Source organism: Hibiscus syriacus, unplaced genomic scaffold (genome assembly GCF_006381635.1).
Source record: "Hibiscus syriacus cultivar Baekdansim isolate YM2019G1 unplaced genomic scaffold, ASM638163v2 tig00110410_pilon, whole genome shotgun sequence".
In the NCBI taxonomy this organism is placed as follows: domain Eukaryota; kingdom Viridiplantae; phylum Streptophyta; class Magnoliopsida; order Malvales; family Malvaceae; genus Hibiscus; species Hibiscus syriacus.
The window spans coordinates 526,730-552,683 of NW_024062726.1; the positions used below are offsets into that span (position 1 = coordinate 526,730).

Genomic DNA, 25,954 nt, shown 5'->3' on the forward strand with positions numbered 1-25,954 from the left:
ATTCATTATTTTAAACTTATCGAGACAATTTGCTAATTTTATTAGAGATTAAGTCTCGGTGTTTTTAAATTATTGAATATCCCTTATCTTTTCTAATAATATTCGGATTAATAAATTTAAATTCTTTCTTTGGTAGAATAATTTTTTTATATGGAATCCTTAGGAAAAATTATTATATTCTTTTTATTTCAGTTGGGAAGAGAAATATTCGTCCTAAAGTATTTTAGAGAGTATTTTCTCTTCAATTGGAAATAAGAGAATATTTTATATTTTTCCTTAGAATTTTTGTTCTATAATATTTGTATGGTTGAATTAGGAATAATGGAATCGTGATCTAAATATATATTCGAATTCTTAGATTTCTACTATTTAGGGACAATATATAATCGATGGGTACCAATTTTGGGCGTTATTGGGGTGCTAATCCTTCCCCACACGTAATCGACCCCCGAACTCTTTTTTATTACTAAAAATGAATTTCTGGTTATACGTGGATCGATGCATCTTTTAAAATGATGTTTTTCTTAAAAAAAACTCTTTTAAAAGAAGATTTTTGGGTATTCGGCCTACCTAACCCAAAAGGTCGATGGATACTCCGAAACATTTCTTTTACAAAATCGGGTTTTCACGAAATGAGTCGAGACTCGTCGTATCGCCGAAAATCGGTTACGACAGAAATGAAGAGAAATTAAGTTAATAAGAAGTTATTAGGCAATGAATAAAATGGGTTTTGAGGTGAAAATCTGTAAATTGGTTGATTAATGAATTCTAAAGGTAGAATTGACTTGTCAAAGTCCTCGCTAAGAGATTTGAGGTGTTAGAAATAAATAATAACATGTTTGATGAAATGATATGATTTTTAGTTTCAAGGATATTATTAAGAAATGTGGATGTTATAAGAGGATTAGTGATGATAAGTGATTAGTATGAGTATTAGTGAGTTGGAGGAGATGATTAGAGTTAAAAGTAAAAGATTTAGATGATTTTTGGGTTAAAATTCAAAGTGGAAGAATTGGAAATCTGGGCAAGAGTATCGGTACTATGAGAACATTACCGATACTGCAAGGCTTAAACAATTGAGAATCAAGAATCAATATTGGTACTAATTGTTGGGGTACAGATACTGTAAGGGGAGTATCGATACCAATAATAAGGTATCGATACCATTTTGAAGCCGAAATTCCATTATGTAATAATGGTATCGTTACCAAAGGTAGGTATCGATACCAACCAAGGGAAATATCGGTACTGTTGGGGAAGTATCGGTACTGTTGGGGAATTACCGATACTATTAAATATGAACTAAAAATTTAGTATTTCTTGCATATTGAGTTATTATGATTTGGGATAAGTGATTCGATATTTATTTTCAATTGTTTTGTGTAGACTATGATCAAAATCAATTTTTGGATAACTCGATATTACAAGTTTCGAACACAAGAGTAAATGACTTTAGTGAGGCAAAGGTGAGTGCAATCAAATTGTTTTATATTGGATTTGAGGACGGCTTGCGATAAGCCAACTTCAAAGTTTTCGATTGAAAACTATTTTCAATTTTTTTATGCAATATTTTATGATGTTTATTCAAGTATATGTTAAAGTAAGTTTTATGGTTAATTGTTTTGAATGTGAATATGTGACATGTGAATGCGAAATGCCTACGTGTAAATGATCTATGAGAATGCTCAATATGCAAATAAGATACACTTTAAATGGTGAAACTTAAAATAATTATAAGTTAAAGCCCGAAGTGTTAGGGTATAGTTGGCATGCCAAGAGTCGAGGGTTCTACGCGGTCCTTCGGGACAATCTATGTGATCCTTCGGGATATTTCTACGTCGTCCTTATGGACAAATTCTACGCGGTCCTTTGGGACAAATTCTATGTAGCACTTCGGTGCAAATTATATGAGCTGTGGTGACAACAATTGTGCACAACCTCAGTGTACTCAAATATCCTAAATTCTCAGTGTTATACATTGGGCTAAGAAAATAAATTTGTAAGCTGAATAAAGAATGATTTAATGAAAGCGTAGAAACCATATTTCATTCAAGTATAAAAGGTTTTATATATTCAAGTAGAAGGTGTTTTTGAAATGTTTTATGCTATTTATTGTCTCACTAAGTCAAAAACTTAGCCTGTGGATTGTTTCCCACGTAGGTTCCAAAATATCAGAAGAGTGAAGATTAGGAGAAGACAACATAAACAGTGAAGATCATATCATAACCATTTGAAATAGTAGGTTATTAAGTTTTGTATATTTTGTTGGCATGTATCTCTGGTTTAAATGAAAATGCTCTGATCATTTTTTTTTGTAAATGTAAATTTTATGGTATTTATGTAAATGATGAATTAGACGTTTTCAGTTGAAATGGAAAGTTGTACCCTCTATCTTTTATAAAAATATTCTATTGTTCAAAAGAAAATTTTATTGTCAACTATTTGTTTAAAAGTCATAGATTTGAAAAGTCAATGTGGCACCTTGAATTCGTATTCGGGTCGAATACGGGTTGGGGTGTTACAGCTCCCCCAATCCAGGACCAGGGCATACTTAAGACCCAATTGGAATTTATATAGAAATTTACAGATTTCCCACAAAGAGTGATGGTGGTAAGATTTGAACTTGATCTTACATGTTCAAATTATTGAATCTCAACCATTTGTGCCATAAATTTTCTCTTTATTACTTTTCCCTCTTTTTTTTCCATTAATCATTTTAAAAGTTTAAAATTGTATTTTATAATAAGAGAAAATGTATTTGATGAAATAAGATTAATAATAATTATGAAAAAATATATTTATATAAGTAAAATTTGATAGAAGATTTAGATTATTAACATCACTTCTAACATTCTTGTAAATAAATAATTTAGAATATGACATTCTCTTTTTTTCATAACTTTTAAAACTTAAATAAAAATGAAATTACTCCTAAATATCCTTAAGAGAAAATAACCTCAGTGACCAAAAATCCCATATAATATACGATTTTAACCAACTTTTTCCGGATTTGCCAAAATGACCAACAAAATCGCAATGCGATCGCTAATTCGCAACGCGATCTCCATTATCGCAAATTCGCGTTGCATTTTCGCAATGCGATAGTTGAAAATCGCGTTGCGATGGTCTACAGTATCGTTGCGATTTTCCCAATTCGCAATGCGAATAAGTAAATCGCAACGCGAATTGGGAAATTCGCAATGCGAATAAGTAAATCGCAATGCGAATTGGGAAAATTGCAATGCGATACTGACTATCGCAATGCGATAATAAAAAATTGCAACGAGATACTTACTTTCACAACGCGATACTGACTTTCGCAACGCGATAATACATAATCGCAATGCGATTTTCAAAGCGCCATTAGTATCCTGGCCAAGTATTTTATTTTTAAATTCCAAACATGAATATAAATATATTGGAACACTGAACTGTCCACAGTATATCCCGTAATCGCAACTCATAACCTAAAACCTAAAATCACAACTCAGTCTCATCTCCATCTCTCACTCTCTCACCCATCTCCGACGAAATCCGTCCCCATCTCCGGCGAAATCCGTCTATCTAAATCTCTCAGAGCCACCCTCACAATCAGAAATAGAAAATCAACCAAATCAACCAACGAGGGTTAGTTTTTTTTAATTATTTTCTTTTTGAAATTTTTGCATTATTATTAGGTTTTTCATATTGAAATTGATGATAGGTTTACTGGTAATTTCAATAATAGATTAACCATTTCACTTAGATTGCTTATTAAATCAACCAAGAATCGCAACGCGAAATGCAAATCGCAACGCGAAATGCAAATCGCAACGCGATTTTAGTTTCGCGTTGCGATTCTCTCGTTGCGATAGTCATTTTCGTGTTGCGATTTTCATTTTCAGAAACTATTCTTCTTCTGCAAATTGAAACTTGAATGAATTGCATTACTTCAACCAAAAAACAAAGACAAATACGAAATTCACAGTGTTGCATATTTAAGTTTGAAGAATAAACTACTACTATTTATGTTTATTATTGTTTTTGGTATATCTTCACAGTGTAGTTTTTGGTATATCTAATTTAGTATGTTTATTGTTTTTGTAGAACTTTTATTCGGCTCAATTGACCTTGAGAAATAAAGTCAGCCTAGCCAAAACAATTGCGTCGAAGCTTTCACCTGCACAAAGAAAAATGTTTGAGGATACATGCTTCGGGCCATGGCTGAAAGTACAACATCCCGGTGGAGATACGATGTTGACACACCTGTTTCTTCAAACCATGACTAGAGATCTACCAGAGACTATACAACGTCGTGATGAAGAGATATGGTTTGATTTTCCACCGGCGTATACGTGTTTTGGGCGGGAGGAGTTTTGCTTAATCACCGGTCTACGCTTCGGACACGATGATGTAGGTCGGTACACTAGACACATTACCCGCCCATCATGGCTATCCCGGGTTTTTCCTGAGCTGGAGAGGCCGAGTCTACACGTAGAAGACCTGACAAGATTTTTGAATAATAAAGATGGTTTTACTCGGATGGATGACGTCGACGTTGTCCGAGTATGCCTTCTAATTCTTTGGCATGCCGGCTTTTTAGGCAGAGAGGCCAGACAACCTATTCCAAATGATCTAATCAAATTGGTAGAAGACCTAAATGCGTGGAACCTGTTTCCGTGGGGCTCGTATTTATGGAAAGCTACATGGAATAAGTTATCGTCTGCCTTGGATGATCGAAAAAGTTTGCATGGCGATGGTTCCAAATACACTTTGACAGGCTTTATTTGGGCCTTTAAGGTAAGAATTTTTATATAATGTTTCCAAAATTATAAGTAATTATTTAACAATTACTAATGTTTGTTATTATATTGTTTGTAGATTTGGATATTTGAGGTCTTTCCCGCCATGAAGACATATGCAATAAAAACTTCAAATAATATTCCCAGGGCTATTTCCTGGAAGAGGAAACGAACCTTGCAATGGGAAGATTTGCTACGGTATACGACAATAAATAATGTAAGTTAACATAAATACTACCATATGTTTATAAACAAGTTATTACTAGTACACATTTAACTTTGTTTAAGCTTTTATATTGTTAGGAGGCCAACACTCCTCTACAGAGGCTGACACCCACGGAAGCTGAGCTTGCCACTGATTGGTGGCAAGCTAGTAAGCATTTTTTTGATGGAACGGTTGATGAGCAGCCTCCACTTCGGGAGCCATCACCTCGCCCAGAGCTATCACCTCACCTAGAGCCATCATCTGATCGACCCGGCTATACACCTCCACAACGATAGCCATCACCTATTCTTTCACATCATCGACCCTCTTCTCCACCATCACCGCAAGATAGGCGACCGGCAAAGATGTCACGACGTTTATCTCCCTGTTCTCCACCTCCACCTCAACGGGATGAGTTAGGGGAGTTACGTGATGAGGTCAATGCCTTGCGTGAGGAGGTCGGTACTTTACGCAAAGACGATGGTGCATGGCGTGTTGAGGTGTCTACATTACGCGGTGAGGTAGCCGCTCTACGTGAGATGGTAGCATCGTTGCAGAATGAGGTTCATACTCTACGCAACGAGGTAAGTTTAAGATTTTTCATACTCGTAATTCATTCAGTTGCTGCCAATCTGTTTTTGTTAGTATTTGTTTTTGGTTTTGTTTTTGTCTTTTGGTTGAAGTAATGCAATCCATTCAAGTTTCAATTTGCAGAAGAAGAATAGTTTACTTTCGCAACACGAAATGGCTATCGCAATGCGAAATGAAAATCGCAACGACAAAATCGCAACGCGAAATGAAATCGCAACGACAAAATCGCAACGCGAAATGAAATCGCAACGACAAAATCGCAACGCGAAATGAAAATCGCAATGCGATTTGTGTTTCGCGTTGCGATTTTGTCGTTGCGATTTCATTTCGCGTTGCGATTTTGTCGTTGCGATTTTCATTTCGCATTGCGATAGCCATTTCCGCGTTGCGATAGTCATTTCGCGTTGCGATTTTAAGTTTCGTGTTGCGAAAGTAAACTATTCTTCTTCTGGAATGTTTATATGTTGTCCTTTTAAATGTTTATATAAGTGCTTACTTCTGGAATGTTATCTGAGCATTTTGTGAACTATGATAGAATAATGATTTGGGTGAATACAATGCTAGTTTGAAACATATTTGTCTTTGTTTAATATCATGTCTGTTTATTTACTGATTTATGTATTAATTTTTTTTAGCGGCCCGATAAGGTGGATGCTTTACGTCGGGTTTTCCTTGCACGACAGAGTTCACGCATCAGACGGCGTGGACGTGCTATTACATCTCCGTTCACCCCAATGGTGCGAAGACTCCGCAAGAAGAAGCCCGACTCACCGGTCATCCCTCAAGAGTCCCCTCCAATCGTTCAAGAGGCCCCTATTCTCCCTCAAGATTCCCCCCCACCGTTCAAGAGGCCACTGTCATCGTTGAAGAGGTCCCTCCCACCATTCCAGAGCCCGATTCACATGGGGTAATATATCGAAGTATTGAGAAACCCCCACCGGTTCCGGACATGATGGATGAGAGTTGGCTCTCGTATGAGTTACCGGCTAGTACCCTTCCGGTATCTGAAGTGGAGAGGAGACAACTACCGGAAACAATTATGGATAATACCCTTTGGGCTAAGACCGCAGTTGATTTTTATCTACATGAGCGGAGCCAAGGGTGTTACACTGACATCAACAAACTCAACGATGAAATGTTTTTGTTGCTTGATCGGTCTTGGTGGGGTGTGCTATTAGGGGTTGAAGACAGTGGCTATTTGGATGGGGAGGTAAGACTATATTTGTCTTATATATGATTTTGATTAATTTGTTTAAAAATTAATGTAATTCACTAATATATGTATTTTTTTGTAAAACAGCATATCGATGCATGGGTGTTATGTCTACTAATAATAAGGAAGCTTAGGAAAAAAAATTCGCTATATACAATAATGCCGACGGCTTTTCACGCAGTTCACTTGAAGAATCAACGAGATGAATCATTTTTGTTGGGCAATGGACAAGCTAAACTTTATCCTGCATGGTGGGAGGTCGATAAGGTTAGTGTTAATTTTTTAAATTTTTTAAAGGTGTTAATAAATAAGTGCGCAAATAAATGAATTATTACTTATGATCGCAGGTGTTTATCCCTGTTTTGGAACGTCGTCACTGGCTTCTCGTCCAACTTCAGCTCCCATCCCTGAAGATAATAATGTATGACAGCATGATCAATTACATATCACTGTCTGATTTGAGAGATATTTTCAAGGGATGGAGCTCTCATTTGGCTAAATTCTTGGATGGGATTAAGTATTGGAGTCATTCTGGACACAAGAAGCCAAAGAAGTTCAATGTCACAGTTGTCAGAGATGAGACCGCGCCATAGCAATCGCCGGGAGCCAGAGGGGATTGTGGTCCTCTCGTATGCCTTTGCTTGGCGCGTTTGACGACGGGAAGCACAGAGTTTTTACCTCTCACCGATAGAGATAGAGCTGCAGTAGGCTTATGGTTTCGGCATTATATGGCTAGAGCAATATATTCGAGACGCTGCCTACCTGCATCCGCGTTATGAAAGTGTCCATTGTTAATTGGTAAGTCAAATGCAAGTTTTGTTAACATATATACTCCTTTTGGTTTGAAAATGTTTGGTTAAGTACCTAGAATTCAATAATTTGCTGTTTGTAGGTTTTAGATGTGTAGGAAGTCTTGTTTGAGCAAATGTTTGGTTTCTGCAGGTTAATCCTTAAGTGAGCTGCGTGAAATAGATGTACGGGGTCACAAAGTTGTTGATTCATTGATTCAATAATTGATGAAGAAATAAGAATTATTATTATTTTTTGATTGTTTAATTGATTTGTAAAAGATGATTTGTAAATGTTGATTTGTTTAATTGATGTGTACATAATTTGTGTTGAAATGTAATAGTTGATTTGTTGATTTTCAATCTGCTTTATGTTGAAGGCAAAACAGACTATCGCAACGCGAAATGGCTATCGCAACGATAAAATCGCAATGCGAAATGAAATCGCAATGCGAAATGAAAATCGCAACGAGAAAATCGCAATGCGATTTTCATTTCGCGTTGCGATATTCTCGTTGCGATAACCATTTTCGCGTTGCGATAGCCATTTTCACGTTGCGATAGTCAAATGAATGTCTAATAAGTGATGACAACTGAACAGATCATAGCAATGTTCAAACTCAAGTTACTAATACATGCCTAACTGAAAATGTTAAAAGTGCACACATAAAATACACATAATGCAAGTTTTGTTAACATATATACTCCTTTTGGTTTGAAAATGTTTGGTTAAGTACCTAGAATTCAATAATTTGCTGTTTGTAGGTTTTAGATGTGTAGGAAGTCTTGTTTGAGCAAATGTTTGGTTTCTGCAGGTTAATCCTTAAGTGAGCTGCGTGAAATGGATGTACGGGGTCACAAAGTTGTTGATTCTTGATTCAATAATTGATGAAGAAATAAGAATTATTATTATTTTTTGATTGTTTAATTGATTTGTAAAAGATGATTTGTAAATGTTGATTTGTTTAATTGATGTGTACATAATTTGTGTTGAAATGTAATAGTTGATTTGTTGATTTTCAATCTGCTTTATGTTGAAGGCAAAACAGACTATCGCAACGCGAAATGGTTATCGCAACGAGAAAATCGCAATGCGATTTTCATTTCGCATTGCGATTTTCTCGTTGCGATAACCATTTTCGCGTTGCGATAGTCAAATGAATGTCTAATAAGTGATGACAACTGAACAGATCATAGCAATGTTCAAACTCAAGTTACTAATACATGCCTAACTGAAAATGTTAAAAGTGCACACATAAAATACACATAATGCAAGTTTTGTTAACATATATACTCCTTTTGGTTTGAAAATGTTTGGTTAAGTACCTAGAATTCAATAATAATTGTTAAAAGTTTATGCATGTTAATCCTCGTTGCCTTTTTCATTTCGCATTGCGATTCTATCGTTGCGATTTGCAGTTCGCATTGCGATGGTCAAATGATTGCCTTTCGCAACGCGATTCTGACTTTCGCAACGAGATAATACAGAATCGCAATGCGAGTTTCAAAGTTCGCAACAGGTTTTAGTTTCGCAAGCCAAATTTTTTGTGTATGTATATATACGCAGCAGTAACAACTCATAACCTAAATCCCTAAATCGCAACTCATTTCATCTCCATCTATCACTCTCTCCGGGGACATCCGTTCCAATATCCAACGACATCCTTCCCCATCCGGCAACAGGTCTTAGTTTCGCATCTCGTTTGTTTAGTTACAACCATGAAATCATCTAATGTTGATCATGTTTGGATAGATTTGTGTTTTGGAGGGTCATGGGAGAATGTTCATGGTGTTTTACAATATATGCCTTTACCCATTAATCTTCAACTAAAACTGTCATTAAAGAAGTTAACTTATGAAACCCTAATGTTACGTGTTTCAAAAAAATTGAATTTAGAGCCCCTAAGTGGATTTAGGCTATCTTATCAGAGAAATGGTAAAGTTTATTTGTTAACCGACAATGAAGATGTTGAACGATTCATTGCTTACATTAATGTTTCAAGTGATGATGTTACATTGTATGTTGTTGAACCTAGAAGTAGTATTGTTGGGTCAGTAGCGGGTAGTAATCAACTAAGTGGGTCTCAAAACCCACAGCCTTTCTCTAATCCAAATCCAAATCAACTTTCAGCACCAAATTCCAGTTTTCGTATTGACCAATTAGACGATGATGAGCCAAGAGAAAAAATTGTGAGTACTAGTCAGTATTCGAAATTTGATCTTGGTCAATACCCGGACTTTGATATTGGTCAATACACGAATTTTGATGATGTTTCAGAAGAAGAAACAGACCCTGCGTGTAATGATTTTGATATTGGTCAATACCCGAATTTTGATGATGAAACACCCGTTGTCGAGGAAGATGTTGTTGATGATAATGAGGAGGAAGTTACGACTGTGAATGAACATGTTGAACATCCATTCTGTAATTCATATAATCCTGAAGAAGAAAAAGAAGAAGAAAAAGTCCTCGAAGAAAAGAAAATGCCACGGGAGTATAACTGGAATATACCAGAATTACTTCAGTTACCGGAAGAAGAGTTGGCAAAGAAAGCAGTTGATTGTTACACAAAAGTTATTCGTATCAAGAAAGATGATTGTTTTGATACAAAGGAAGACTTGAAGATAGCTTTGTATACGAAATGTGTGGAAGATGGCTATCAACTAAAAGTTAACAAATCAAGCAAAGATCATTTCGAAACAAGGTGTACGATTGAAAAAAACTGTACGTGGCGTATGATTGCAAAGAGGATAAAAGATTGCGCAATGTTTCAAGTTAGGACCTTTATTGATAAACATACATGTTCAAGAACCCAAGTTTTTCCTCACCATAGACAGGCAAACAAAAAAGTGTTGGGTGGTTTTCTGGCTGAGTTAATGTTTTTGCATGGCAGGGTATATCGGGGACATGAAATTATGACTGACATGAATGCTCGGTTCAAGATTAGTATATCATATTCTCAAGCTTGGAGAGCCAAATGTTATGCCTTGGAATTGTTGAGGGGGTCGCCAGAAGCATCGTTTGCCCAACTGCCGGCTTATTGTCATAATTTAAAGCTGAAAAATCCTGGGTCGGTAACTCATATCAAAACAGATAGAGATGGACGCTTTGAGTTGCTGTTTATCGCCATTGGTGCTGCGGTTAGTAAATCAATATAATTCTGTTGACTCATTTCTGTTAGTTACATGCATTTAAAATTTAAATGATTATTTTCTTGTGTATATTATTTTGTAGATTCGTTCGTTTATTACTTGCATGCGCCCAGTTATTATAGTTGACGGAGCACATTTGAAAGGTCGATACCTTGGAGTAAACTTATTAGCAGTAGCCATGGATGCTAACAATGGGATATTGCCAATAGCTTACGGGGTTGGCAAATCTGAAACCTCTGATTCATGGACATGGTTTATGGGGCATCTTAGGGATTGCATAGGTCCTATTAGCAATCTGACAATCATATCCGATAGGGCAAACTCAATTGACAACGCTGTTAGAAGGTGTTTCCCAGATGCTTTTCATGGACTTTGTGGTGTTCATTTGTATAGAAATCTAAAATCAAGGTCTGCTGGTATAAAAAAGCACAAATGGACATACTGGAAGGCTGTAAAGGCTTATCGGGAAGTGGATTTCAATAAGCATATAAACTGTTTAAGACGTGTTTTGCCTCAGTGTGCTCAAACACTAGAAGATGTCGGGTTTGAAAGATGGTCAAGAGTACATCAACTTGGAGCAAGATATGGTTTCATGACGTCTAATAGTGCAGAATCAATTAACGCTCTAAGTCGTCATTCCCGGAAATTACCCATTACTATGTTAATGGAGTTTTTTCGAGTCTCTATTCAACAGTGGTACTACAAGAAAAGAAACCATGCAGGTATTATTTCTTTGAATTTACAGGAACATTGGGATATATTTTACTAAGTATTATTTATTTAAATTTACAGGAACATTGGAACATCGTGTTACACCATGGACTGAAAAAAAGATAACGAAACGTGTTGTGAAGTCAACGTCATGGAAAGTTGAACCATGTTCAAACACTTTGTTTGAAGTACTGGATAATAACTTAAATGGGCTTGTCGATCTAAATGCAAGGACGTGTAGTTGTATGAAATGGCAAACATCTGGTTATCCATGTGGCCATGTTATAAAAGTTGCTCTTCATCTAAACCAAGATGATTCAAGCACATACGCTATGGATTGCTACACTACAGAAGTATATCGACAGACTTATGCCGAGATTGTCTACCCTATTTCACATCCTTCTGAGTGGGACATACCAGATGACTTACAAACAGTTTTGCCACCAACCATGGACAGAAGGCTACCTGGCCGACCAAAAAGTCACGATCGTATACCGTCTAAGGGTGAAGAGAAGAAGAGATCGACATGTAGTCGGTGCAAGGAAAGTGGTCATACAAGGTTGACATGTGGATCACCAGTGCCATCACAATCATCTTTTCCTCTACCAAAATATGGATTATCATCAAAATCCAAAGCTCATATGGTGTCAAGAAAAAGGCAATCAAAATCGCAATCATCTTTAAAATCCCAATCACAACTGGCTTCACCTTTTTGGTCTGTTAACTTAGGTGATTTTTAAATGCAAACGTTGTATTATGTAGATTTTATGTGTGAACTTTTAACATTTTCAGTTAGGCATGTATTAGTAACTTGAGTTTGAAAATTGCTATGATCTGTTCCAGTTGTTATCACTTAATAGGCAATCATCTTAATGTCCATCGTAACGCGGAAATTACTATTGCAATGCGAAATGAAAATCGCAACGAGAGAATCGCAATGCGAAATGAAAATCGCAACGAGGGAATCGCAATGCGAAATGAAAATCGCAACGCGAATTTAATTTCGCGTTGCGATTTTCATTTTCGCGTTGCGATTCTCTCGTTGCGATTTTCATTTCGCATTGCGATAGTACTTTTTGCCTTCAACATAATGCATATTGAAATCAACAAAATCAACCATTACATTTCAATCAATTAAACAAGCACAAATAAGAATTATGTTAACATCAATTAAACAAATCAACTTTTACAAATCACCTTTTACAAATCAATTAAACAATCAAAAAATAAGCAATAATTATTAGAGAAAATAACACTTCTACTATTGAATCAACTTTTGCAGCCATACATCATTTTCACGCAACTCACTTCTGAGATTAACCTGCATAAACCAAACATTTGCTCAAACAACACTTTCTACACATCTAAAACCTACAAACATCAAATTATTGAATTCTAGGTACTTAACCAAACATTTTCAAACCACAAGCCTATAAACATACCAATTGTTTATGGACATTTTTATAACGCGGATGCAGGTAGGCAGCGTCTCGTATATATCGATCTAGCCATATAATGTCGAAACCACAAGCCTACTGCAGCTCTATCTATATCGGTGGGAGGTAGATACTTTATACTTCCTGTGATCAAACGGTCCAACGCCAAGCATACGAGAGGACCACAATCCCCTCTGGGTCCTTTCGTTTGTTGTGGTGCGGTCTCGTCTCTGCTAACTGTAATATTGAGCTTCTTTGGCTTCTTGTTTCCAGAACGAGTCCAATAATTTATCGCATCCAAGTATTTAGCCAAATAAGAGCTCCATCCCTTAATAATATCTCTTAAATCAGCCAATGATATGTAATTTATCATGCTGTCATATACTATTGCCTTAAGGGATGGGATCTGAAGCTCGACAAGAAGCCAATGGTTACGTTCCAAAACAGGGATAAACACCTGCAATCATAAGTAATAATTCATTCATTTGCGCACTTATTTATGAATACCTTTAAACTCAATCTAAAATAAACACTAACCTTATCGACCTCCCACCATGCAGGATAAAGTTTAGCTTGTCCATTGCCCAACGCAAATGATTCATCTCGTTGATTCTTCAAGTGAACTGCGTTAAAAGCCGTCGGCATTATGTATACCGTGTATTTCTTTTATTTTCCTTAAGTTTCCTAATTATTAGTAGACGTGACACCCACGCATCGATATGCTGTTTTACAAAAAAAATACATATATTAGTGAATTACATTAATTTTTAAACAAATTAATCAAATGAAAATATAAGAAAAATATAAGACTTACCCCTCCATCGAAATAGCCATTGTCTTCGACCCCTAATAATACGCCCCACCAAGACCGATCAAGCAACAAATAGATATCATCATTGAGCTTGCATATGTCAGTGAAACACCCCTGGCTTCGCTCGTGTAGATAAAAATCAACTGCGGTCTTAGCCCAAAGGGTGTTATCCAGAATTGTGTCCGGTAGTTGTTTCCTCTCCTCTTCAGATACCGGTATGGTACTGGCCGGTAACTCATACGAGAGCCAACTTGAATCCATCATGTCCGGCACGTCAGAGGGTTTCTCAAGAATCCTACATATGACGCCATGTGAATCGGGCTCTTGAATGGTGGGAGGGACCTCTTCAACGATGACAGTGGCCTCTTGAACGGTGGGAGGGGACTCTCGAGGAATGATAGGGGCCTCTTCAACGATAGGAGTGGACTCTTGAGGGATGATAGGCGAGTCGGGCTTCTTCTTGCGGTGTCTTCGCACTATTGGGGTATACGGAGACTTAATAGCACGTGCACGCCGTCTGATGCGTGAACTCTGTCGTGCAAGAAAAACCCGACGTAAAGCATCCACCTTATCGGTCCGCTAAATAAAAATACAAATATCAGTAAATAAACAGACATGATATTTAAACAGTGAAAACAAAGATAAATATATTCAAACAGACAAAACAAAGACAAATACTAACTTCACAGTGTTAAAGTAAAAAGTTTAGCAGTTTTGACAGCAACCGAATAAATTTACTAAGCAATCTAAGTGAAATGGTTAATTTAAGTGAAATTACGAGTAAATTTATCATCAAGTTAAATATGGAAAATCTTAAACTTACCTCGTTGCGTAGAGTATGAACCTCATTCTGCAACGATACTACCATCTCACGTAGAGCGGCAACCTCACCATGTAAAGTAGACACCTCCACACGCCATGCACCATCGTTATCGCGTAGAGTACCGATCTCCTCACGCAAGGCATTGACCTCATCACGTAACTCCATTGACTCATCCCGTGGAGGTGGAGAACAGGGAGATAGAAGTCGTGGCATCTTTGTCGGTCGCCTATCATGAGGTGATGGTGGAGAAGAGACTCGATAATGTGACGGGATAGGTGATGGCTCTCGTTGTAGAGGTGTATAGTCGGGTCGATCAGGTGATGGCTCTGGGTGAGGTGATGGCTCTCGAAGTGGAGGAAGTGGAGGTTGCTCATCATTCGTGCCATCAAAAAAACGCTGACTAGCTTGCCACCAATCAGTGGCAAGCTCAGCCTCCGTGGGTGTCAGTCTCATTAATGGAGTGTTGGCCTCCTAATAATATAAAAACTAAAACAAATTTAAACGTCTACTATTAATAACTTGTTTATATATGATAGTATTTGTGTTAACTTACATTATTTATTGTCGCATATGGTATTAAGTCTTCCCAATCCAACATACGTTTCCTCTTCCAGGAAATAGCCCTAGGAATATCATCTGAGGATTTTAATGCATATGTCCGCATGCTGGGGAAATCCTCGAATATCCAAATCTACAAACAATATAATAACAAACATTAGTAATTGTTAAATAATTAATTATAATTTTGAAAACATTATATAGAAATTCTTACCTTAAAGGCCCAAAAAAAGCCTGACAAAGTGTATTTCGACCCATCGCCCCGCAAACTTTTGCGGTCATCAAAGGCAGACGACAACTTAGTCCAGGTAGCTTTCCATATATACGAACCCCACGGAAACAGATTCCATGCATTTAGGTCCTCTACCAATAATATTAGCTCCTGAGGAATAGGTTGTCTGGCCTCTCTGCCTAGAAAGCCGGCATACAAAAGTAGTAGAAGGCATACTCGGACAACATCGACGTCATTCATCCGAGTAAAACCATCTTTCTTATTAAACAATTTCTTCATGTCGTCGACGTGTAAGTTCGGCTTCTCTATTGACTCATCAGGAAAAACCCTGGATAACCATGATGGGCGGGTGATATGACGAGTGTACCGGCCTACATCATCGTGTCCGAATCGTAGACCAGTGATTAAGCAGAACTCCTTCCGCCCAAAACAAGTATACGCCGGTGGAAAATGAAACCATATCTCTTCCTCACCACGTTGTATACTGTCGGGTAGATCGCTAGTCATGGTCTGAAGCCACAAATGGGTCAAACTAGCATCTCCACCCGGATGTTGTACTCTCAGCCATGGCCCGAAGCAGGTTTCTTCAAACAATTTTCTTTGTGCAGATGAAAGCTTCGAAGCAATTGTAGTGGCTAGGCTAACTTTATTCCTTAATGTCAATGAAGCCGAAAAAAATTTCTACAAAAAAACAATAAACATACCAAGTTAGATATACCAAAAATTACACTGTCAAGATATACCAAAAACAAAACAATAAACATAAATAGTAGTTTATTCTTGAAACTAAAATTTGCAACACTGTTTCTGTCTTTTGGTTGAAATGAAAATCGCAACGAGATAATGAGAATCGCAACGCGGAAATGACTATCGCAACGAGAGAATCGCAACGCGAAATGACTATCGCGACCAGACAATCGCAACGCGAAATGAAAATCGCAACCGCGAAATTAAAATCGCAACGCGAAATGAAAATCGCAACGCGAAATGAAAATCGCAATGCGATTTTGGTTTCGCGTTGCGATTTTCATTTCGCGTTGCGATTATCTCGTTGCGATAGTCATTTCCGCGTTGCGATTCTCATTCTCGAAACTATTCTTCTTCTGCATTACTTCAACCAAAAGACAAAACAAAGACAAATACTAACTTCACAGGCTAAACAGTTTAGCAGTATTGGCAGCAATCGAATGAATTTAATAAGAAATCTAAGTGAAATGGTTAATCTATTATTGAAATTACCAGTAAACTTATCATCAATCTCAATATGAAAAACCTAAAATAATGCAAAAATTTCAAAATAAAAATAAAAAAAACTAACCCTCGGAGGTTGATTTTCCATTTCTGAATGATTGTGAGGGATTTTTGACTGTGAATGGTTGTGAGGGATTTCGCCGGCGATGGGGACGGAAATCTTCGGAGATGGGGACGGATTTCGCCGTAAAGAGTGAGAGATGGAGATGGGACTGAGTGTTGTGTTTTTGGGTTTGAGGTTATGAGTTGCGATTAATGTGGACGGTTCATTTTCCGATTTATTAAGAAAAAATACGTGTTTGGAATTTGAAAAAAAAATACGCGTTAATACGAATGGCGCTAAGTAAATCGCGTTGCGAAAGTCAGTATCGTGTTGCGAAAGTAAGTATCTCGTTGCGATTTTTTATTATCGCATTACGATAGTCAGTATCGCATTGCGATTTTCCCAATTCGCGTTGCGATTTACTTATTCGCATTGCGAATTTCCCAATTCGCGTTGCGATTTACTTATTCGCATTGCGAATTGGGAAAATCGCAACGATACTGTAGACCATCGCAACGCGATTTTCAACTATCGCATTGCGAAAATGCAACGCGAATTTGCGATAATGGAGATCGCGTTGCGAATTAGCGATCGCATTGCGATTTTGTTGGTCATTTTGACAAATCTGAAAAAAATTGGTTAAAATCGTATATTATATGAGATTTTTGATCACTGAAGTTATTTTCTCTATCCTTAATCCAAACTCATTTTATAGGTCCAAACTCCATCCCACTAGCAGCAATGTAGTGATGTTTAATTTTGATTAAATTGTGAAAAACCAAGAAGCGGCAAAAAGTTGCAAACTCCAGCCGAGTAAACTGATGAAGCCGCCGAGGTTGTAAATATCCAGTGAATCACGACGTGGCAGCATTTTATTAGAGGACGGAATGTCTCGCACGATAATTTAGCGTACGAGAAAAGCAGGGTATTAATTCTCCGCTGGGGCAGGGTCACCGAAATAAAAGGACCTTTAACATCACATCTGGTCATCGGAGAGAATTTTCTTTCTCTATATTTTCTCATCCATTTCATACTCCGTCGATCTCGATCCTTTTCCTCGCAAGATGGTAATGTTTCAGCTGCTATTTTATTTTATTTTTATTTTTTTAAAATATTTAGTCCTTTAATTTAATTTGAATATTTGATTTCGTAGTTTATTAGTAATCCTTTTGGATCGTCACTCGTTGTTGATTTTTCTTTACTGAATCTGGCGTTTTTTGTCGGCTGATTGATGATCTCTTTTTTCAAGCTTTCGTGCTTGAAATGTTTGGAGGAAAACTCTCATCCATCGACTGATTTTATCTGTTATTTTTTCGGGTTTCTAAATCCTAGGGTTTCGAATCTGTAGTGTGCTTTGATGATGTGGATTTTTATGGCCTGGTTTTGCATCTATGGATTAGGTGGACTGTACCTATCTTTGACTCTAGTAACTTTTGCCGCTTGATCATGCTGGATTTGATTTTAATCTAATACGTTTAGTTGATTTTCAACTGTTTTTTTCTTGCTTGATATATTTATTGATATGTCGATTCTATCTGTCTTAACCTTTAATTTGGATTTTCGACCTCTTTCTCTGCCGTTTGCTTTAAACATTGACGGTTCATTGCCAAGCTCCATTTTTTTTAGTATTCTCTAGGTAGTGCGTGAACTAATGTCTGCTATATCCGGGCAGAAGCCAGCAAACTATTATAGGGGACTAAATTGGATTTGAATTTTTGGGGCCAAAATGTACTTTTACAATTGTACTTATAATTTAATAATTTCCCGTAGCAGATTTGAAGGCTATGTTATCGAAACAATTTTTTTTCTCAACATAGGTGGTAGCTGAAATAGATCAAGTTAGAACCGACTGTAAAGGGTTTCTGAGTATTGAGTTTTGTTCTTTTTTGATACCCTCCGCTTTGATAGGGCCAAATATTGATGGTATAGGGTAGGGGACAAATTGATTAGCACCTTTTGTGGTTCCCCTTTCCCTATCTGGATAAAAGTAGAATATGCTGGTTCATTCTATTTATATAATGAAACATTGGGCTTTCCTGATAATTGATGTTTTGTCATGTGATATTGCTCCATTTTAGGCCAACGCTGCATCAGGAATGGCTGTGCACGATGAGTGCAAGTTGAAGTTTCTGGAGCTCAAGGCAAAAAGAACCTACCGCTTCATTGTTTACAAAATTGAGGAGAAGCAGAAGCAAGTTATTGTGGAGAAGCTAGGTGAGCCAACTGAGAACTATGATGATTTCACGAAAAGCCTTCCTCCTGACGAATGTCGATATGCTGTGTATGATTTTGAATTTCTAACACCAGAGGGTGTCCCAAAGAGCAGGATATTTTTCATTGCATGGTAATGCAAGTTTCTTAATCGCCTGAATTATCTTTACTGCCCGGCATATTTCATTGTTGCCTTTCGTGCATATCATGTTTTTGTCTTGTGAAGGTCTCCTGATACATCAAGGGTGAGGAACAAGATGATATATGCCAGCTCCAAAGACAGATTCAAGAGGGAACTTGATGGAATTCAGGTAGAATTGCAAGCAACAGATCCAACTGAGATGGACATCGATGTCATCAAAAGCCGAGCTAACTGAAAATCGACTTTTCAGGCTGTGCAATGGGGACATCTTCCTGCTATCTTTACTTGATTGAAATGTTTATAAGTTGTGGACTGGTGAAACTTGGATAATTAGGGTTGCCGATTTCCGAGTTTTGCCAGTGGGTTTTTATTTGTCTCCAAGAAAAAACCTGTGCTTCTGGGTATGTGTCTTGTTTTCTATAGAACCTCAAATTTGGGTGCCTTTGTGTAATCTATTATCGTCAAAGCTAATGTGCAAGGATCTGTTACATCTTTATTTCATTTACAAGTATTTTTAAGTATTGGCCCTTCCTTGCTTGTTTCGGAGTGTCAACCGATTATGGTCCTTGCGTACAAGTTCTGCATTTGCATAATAAAGCGTCTTTATTCGATTATCATGAGGCTAAGTTCATAGTTTGATGTGCTGTCAGTACACGGAATTCTTGAGTTTCACATTGATTGTTTGTATTATTGCTTTTAATTATTAGTGTCCACATCGGTAATTCTACTTTTTATAGACAATGTTTGTCATCAAATAATTGAAATTGGGTTGTCTTATTTTTAATTTTGGGAAATTAGGTCCATTGATAAAATCCTACTTATTAACAGTTGATAATTTTTGGAACTTAACTATGTATTAAAAAATCAACATAGGTTTATCAATTATATGTTAATGTAAGACGGAGTTCAGATGCATTTAAGAGAAACCACAAAAGAGCTTCAATCTTTGTCCAAGAAACAAGACAGCCTCTCACTTCTAGTATTGAAGCCCGATTATACATCAACAGGCATTCAAACCTTCTAAAGAACTTCAACAATATCATATAAAATAAAGATAAATTAGAAAATAAGTATCTAAACTATAATATTTTTTCAAATAGATGCTTAAACTTTTTTCGATTTATCAAGATGTCTAACATTACAAATATTACCACTTTAGGTGTCTCAATCGTAATGGCAGTTAACTTCTATCGTTAAAGAACATATGTCACGTTCTGATAATATGAAGAATTTTATTTGAAATAAAAAAATTAAAATTATATTTTAAAAAACCCAAAAATTTTGAAAAACTTTAACCTGCAATCCTGCTAAGGATTGAAAACTCCTGCAATTGACCTTTCTGAAATTTCTAGACAGTGGTGATGACCAAAATCTGGTAAGATCGTGTGGCTTCACCCTGCTTCAACACTCACTCCCTAAAACCGCCGACCTACGCGTTCAAATCACTGGAAACTTCGATCTCGTCCTGTAACAGTTGGTTAAACGTTCTCTTCCCGTTGACGATACTATCCCTTCTTTTATAAATCGTGTTTATCTACAGAACGGAGCTTATCTTTTATTCGAGCATGTTGCTGGCCACCACTTGTTTGACAGCGACAGGTTGTTTCACACTGTTAGCATCAACAATGGCGACGCTAGTTATGCCTATCGATTCATGAATCGCAAAGTCTTTTACAAGAGAAAGAATTAGACAACCCTGTTTTCCCTAAAGCAATCAACGAACTCCATGGCTATTTGGGGATTGGATTAAATCCTAATTTTAAGTTTGGGATTTGGTTAAATATTAAAGGAGAAAAGAGGTGATCATATATTTAAGTTTCCAACGTGGCAGTCAACTTAATCAACCAAGTTTATGTAAGCACTTAACGTGTCAGGTATGCTTTCTGTCATGCCTATTAACGTACCTTAACATTAAATAATCAATTTGTAATCAATTGATAACCTTAATAATCGATTTGCAACTTTTAAAATATCATTGAAAAATAAAAACTACCTTAAACATTAGTGACCAACTGTATAATTTACCCTAAATTATATGTTAGCCCTTATTTTATAAAGTATTAAATACGGTCCTATTGCTGCACAGACCGGCACCCGCCAAAGAGGCAAGGAAAACGATCGACACACGAACCACGCGCGTCTTGTTAAAAATACGAAAACACATAATTTCCCCACCAAATTTGTTAATTTCAACACAGAACTCGTCGTCCACCACCGTTCCCCCTAAATATGGTTCTCACGCTCCTCAAACGAATCTCAGCCTTACACTAATCCTCTTCCATTCTCCTTTTTGCATCCATTTCTTTGATCCTTTCTTTCTATTTCTCCGAATTTGATTTCGGATCCGGTCCTAACAACTATGGCGGCAACGAAACGATTAGACGTACTTCAATCACAGCCGGGTAACAAAACTTGCGTCGATTGTGACGGAAGAAACCCCGCTTGGGCTTCAGTTTCGTACGGTATTTTCATGTGCTTAGAATGCTCCGGCAAGCACCGCGGCTTAGGTGTACACATCTCATTCGTCCGTTCCGTTAGCATGGATTCATGGTCCGAGATCCATATCAAGAAAATGGAATCCGGCGGTAATGAGCGGTTCAATGCCTTTTTAGCTCAGTACGGGATTCCTAAAGAAACCGACATCGTTACCAAGTACAATTCAAATGCCGCCAGTGTTTATCGCCATCGTATTCAAGCACTAGCCGAAGGCCGCCCTTGGCAGGATCCGCCTGATGTGAAAGAGAGTGTCAACGGAGACGGCGGTAATAGAAAGCCGCCGTTGAGCGGTAGTAACGGGAATGATAACGGAGAGAGTAGAGGTTCGAGAGATTTGAGAAGGAATCAAACGTTGAATGATTTTAGAGTGGAGAACAAGTGCTGTTGTCGGAGAGCTGGTCCGGTGAGATCAAAATCGTCGGAGGATATTCAAGTTGAGGCGGATAAGGATACAGAATTGATGTCGGAAAAGCCACCACCACCTTCGTATCGAGGGAAATTTGTAGGAATTGGATCTACTACTAAGCCTATCCGTAAGAAAACAAGTCTCATGGGGATATCCTCTCTCTTAAGTCTCAGGTTAACCCATTGTATCCATCTCATTCATTCTTTTTTTTTTCTTTTTCCTTTGCATTAATATATATTTTGTTGTTTGAATTTTGTTCTAAGATTTAATTTAGTATCTATTTTTTTCTAATTAAGTATTTAAACTTATTTTCTTTTTTAAATTAATATATGAATTTAATTTTCTAATCCAAAATAGTTAGATATCGTACTTTTTTTCTATAATGTTGATAGTTTACTGGTTGAATTTATGTGTTTGATGCAGGGGTTTGGGAATATATCTTCCCCAGCTCACTCTGATGCAAACGTTGTCCAATCAGGAAGAAAGGAGTCCTCCTCCAAGGTATTTTCGGGTTTTCCTTCTATTATTTTGGTTTCTTGCACTGATAAATGTTGATTTTCTTTCTCTGTATAATTTTATACCGATGTAGACTGACCCTCCCTCCGACAAATTTTAGGTGTTTTTCTCGAAAAATCATTGGTGATCGGTATATTTACTAATATAATATCGGTCAGATTATATTTTCTGATCTAACACCCGTAGTAGTAAAGCGCGCCCCTTGCCCCGCGCTATATGCTGATTTGGCGCCACGTGGGGTATAACGCGCTCCCTGTACCGCGCTATACGCTAACATGGGTTACATGTGTGTATAGCGCGCCCACTGATCCGCGCTATACGCCACGTAGGGGTATAGCGCGGATCAGGGGCCGCGTTATACGCCACGTAGGGGTATATCGCGGATCAGGGGCCGCGCTATACGCCACGTAGGGCTAGAGCGCGGCTGCGCTATACCAGAATTATATTTAACGCGGTCTCTGGTCCGCGCTATATCTTTTATGAATAATTACATATAGCGCGGTACATGTACCACGCTTTATATGGTTATAAATACATTCCTCCGCCGGTTAAGTTTCTCACATCTCTCCTCTCAACTTATAAATTAATACAACAATTCCGTCAACGAGTAATAATTTAGGAAATCTTCTCATATTTGATTTAGAAGTTCGTGCGATTTTTCGTTATAAGGTAATTTTTTTATAATTTTTTAATTATACTTATTGTTTATTATCATTATTTGAAAAAAAAATATTATACTAATTATTTTCAATTAATTCTTATGTTTGTAAAATTGAAAAGCGGGAGCATACGTCGAAATAGTTTTGCGGTGCAGGTAATAATATAATATTATATTATTTAAATTATTTACGTTGATGTGTAAAAAATTTATTGTGTTATATTTTCGTTCATATATAATTTATTTAATCAGGTTTGTTTCAGTTATTTTTTTTTGCAGATATAATATTGCCGCACTTTTAAACTCAAAGAATGACGCGACTTTCAGCTATTGTTTATTATGATGGTGAAATTCGAGAAGATGAAACCGGCGTTATTTTCATATCAATTGAGCGTGCTAAAATATCATTCAAGAGAAACATAATTCTTGAAGAGCTGATAACGAAGATTTCGAGGAAGATTCATGTTGGAAGTAATAGAAGAATGTCGTCGTTGCAGTACAGATTTCCAACAATATTGTTGCCATTAACTTATACAGCGTTCGAACTTTCGAACAATGATGATGTTCAAATGATGGTTGAAGCTCAAAGTAATTATTCAGACACCGCTATTGAGATGTATGCCTACTATCCTACCTTTCCCTTATCTCATTACATATGGGAATAGGGTTTTGTTGTTGTTGTTGTTGCAAAAAGAGAGATGTATACCGTTGGATTGAAACTTTATCGACGTTAAATATTAGAATCCGTGGCTTTTGATTTTATTGGTTGGAGATATCCAACGGCTAATGGGTGGGATCCGTGCCACTATTTTGTGTCGGGTTTGCACCGTCGTTAAATTCTCATCAACGGCTGCAGAATGTTCAAGCAATCTAATTGGTCAATTGTGGTACGCTAGGATCACTAACGTGTATTATATTTCCATAAAATTTCAAAATATTTGTGACATAAAACTAGTTAAAAAGAATTTTTTTTATCAATTTTCAAATCAGATTTACAAATTATTTTTATTTATCAATCACATATCATATGATTTTAGTGGGCTTCACAATCCAAAGGTTGAATTGTTAACTATAATATCATTAAATATAACTCTATAAACCTGACTTAGACTTTATGATCGAATCCTGAAGATTACATTGATCATCGAAAAGATTAGAAAATCAATTTAGAAATTTTTAACTATATGAAATCAAAATTTCAAATGATTTATACAATTATTATCAATTTATTATAAAATAATTTATCAAAGAGTAATTTAAATCTGAGACTCTGATCCTCTTGATGTCGATCTGGTCCTAATATCCTAATATATATGAAAATGATAGATAAAGGGGGTGTGCTATAGAGCTCAGTGTAGTCAAAATATGCGAAAAAACAAAATATTTAGAAAATTCAAACGAACATACACAACAGATTTGTTAACACAAATAAATCGGAATGCATGCACGAGCTAGTAAGCTCCTAACTATCCAACCATTAGCTAAGCTTCATAGGACGAGTTCCCTAGAACCCATAATTAATCGTACATTAAAACAGGATGCAACGAATCACATAAACACAAATAAATCAGAATGCATGCACGAGCTAGTAAGCTCCTAACTATCCAACCATTAGCTAAGCTTCATAGGACGAGTTCCCTAGAACCCATAATTAATCGTACATTAAAACATGATGCAACGAATCACATAAGCACGAGGGTGACCGTTAAAATCCAGAAAAATAATTTGTGGAAACCGTATAATAGATACACCACCAGAAGAAGTAATCTGCTAAAACAAGAATGATGGGCCACTAAACTTCTTCCTTCACATCCTAACCCATGAAATCAGACAAATGTGGCATGATCATACAAGAAACACAAGACAAGTGATACAAAAATCAAATTAGTTTTAGGAGCTTAATTGGAATTCATCAACAAACTAAATTGATTTCATAGAATGCTTTTGGGGCTTTTTACAACAAATAACAAAAGCAAGCATACTCTAGGTGGCATCAATATTTGGTCTATATGAGGAGCACGAAACATGTACATTTATAAAGGACAAGATGTACAATAACTCTCTCACATTATCAGTGCAAAAAGCCCTGAACACTTTATTTTCCTCAATCTTTACGACTGAAGCTCTCTCTCACATTATCAGTGTCAAAAGCCCTGACCAGAGGGATGTAAATGATAGATTTTTCTGGAGTAACACTCCAGAATCTATTTCAGTGACGGAACATTTAAACACATTGAACACTTTATTTTCTCAACTTACATCCTTAAGATGTACAATAGGAGAACAAGAACAGGATGAACTTCTACTTCAAAGTCTACCTGATTTGTATGATCAACTCATCATTAACTTGACAAACAGTAATATCACCAGTCTAGTCTTTGATGACGTTGCAGTTGCTATTCTACAAGAAGAAAATCGGCGCAAGAACAAGGAAGACAGACAAGTTAATCTGCAACAAGCAGAAGCGTTGACAACGATGATAGGGAGATAAACAGAACGTGGCCAAAGCAACAGTCACAAACATGGTATATCAAATTCAAGAAGCAAAAAGAATTTAAAGTGCTACAACTGTGGAAAGAATGGTCGCTTGAAGAAGGATTGTTGGAGTCTAGGTAAAAACTCCAATCCACAAGGCAATACAACAAACACTTCAGATGATGGAGATGCTCTATGTTGTGAAGCGTCAACCACCGTGGAAGGTAGAAAACGATTTGCAGATATATGGATCATTAATTCGGGAGCAACATATCACATGACCTCAAGAAGAGAATGGTTCTATCATTATGAACATGTCTCAGGAGGATCTATGTATAGTTGCAATGGTCATGCCTTAAAGATCGTTGGCGTTGGAACCATCAAATTGAAGTTATATGACTAAACAATTAAAGTTGTTTGAGATGTACGACATGTGAAAGGCCTGAAGAAAAAT

The 25,954-nt window shown here is 36.8% G+C and overlaps 1 protein-coding gene and 1 pseudogene across 1 annotated transcript; both read left to right on the plus strand.

The window, feature by feature from the left end:
- The first annotated feature begins 17,557 nt into the window (after positions 1-17,557).
- LOC120124012 (actin-depolymerizing factor 2-like) lies at positions 17,558-19,401 on the plus strand. The gene is made up of 3 exons (XM_039142782.1): positions 17,558-17,663; positions 18,675-18,940; positions 19,034-19,401. The coding sequence occupies exons 1-3, from the start codon at positions 17,661-17,663 to the stop codon at positions 19,182-19,184; spliced, it is 420 nt and encodes a 139-aa protein (XP_038998713.1). The 5' UTR covers positions 17,558-17,660; the 3' UTR covers positions 19,185-19,401.
- A 1,685-nt stretch (positions 19,402-21,086) lies between these two features.
- Positions 21,087-23,184, plus strand: LOC120124011 (annotated as a pseudogene).
- Positions 23,185-25,954: the final 2,770 nt, after the last annotated feature.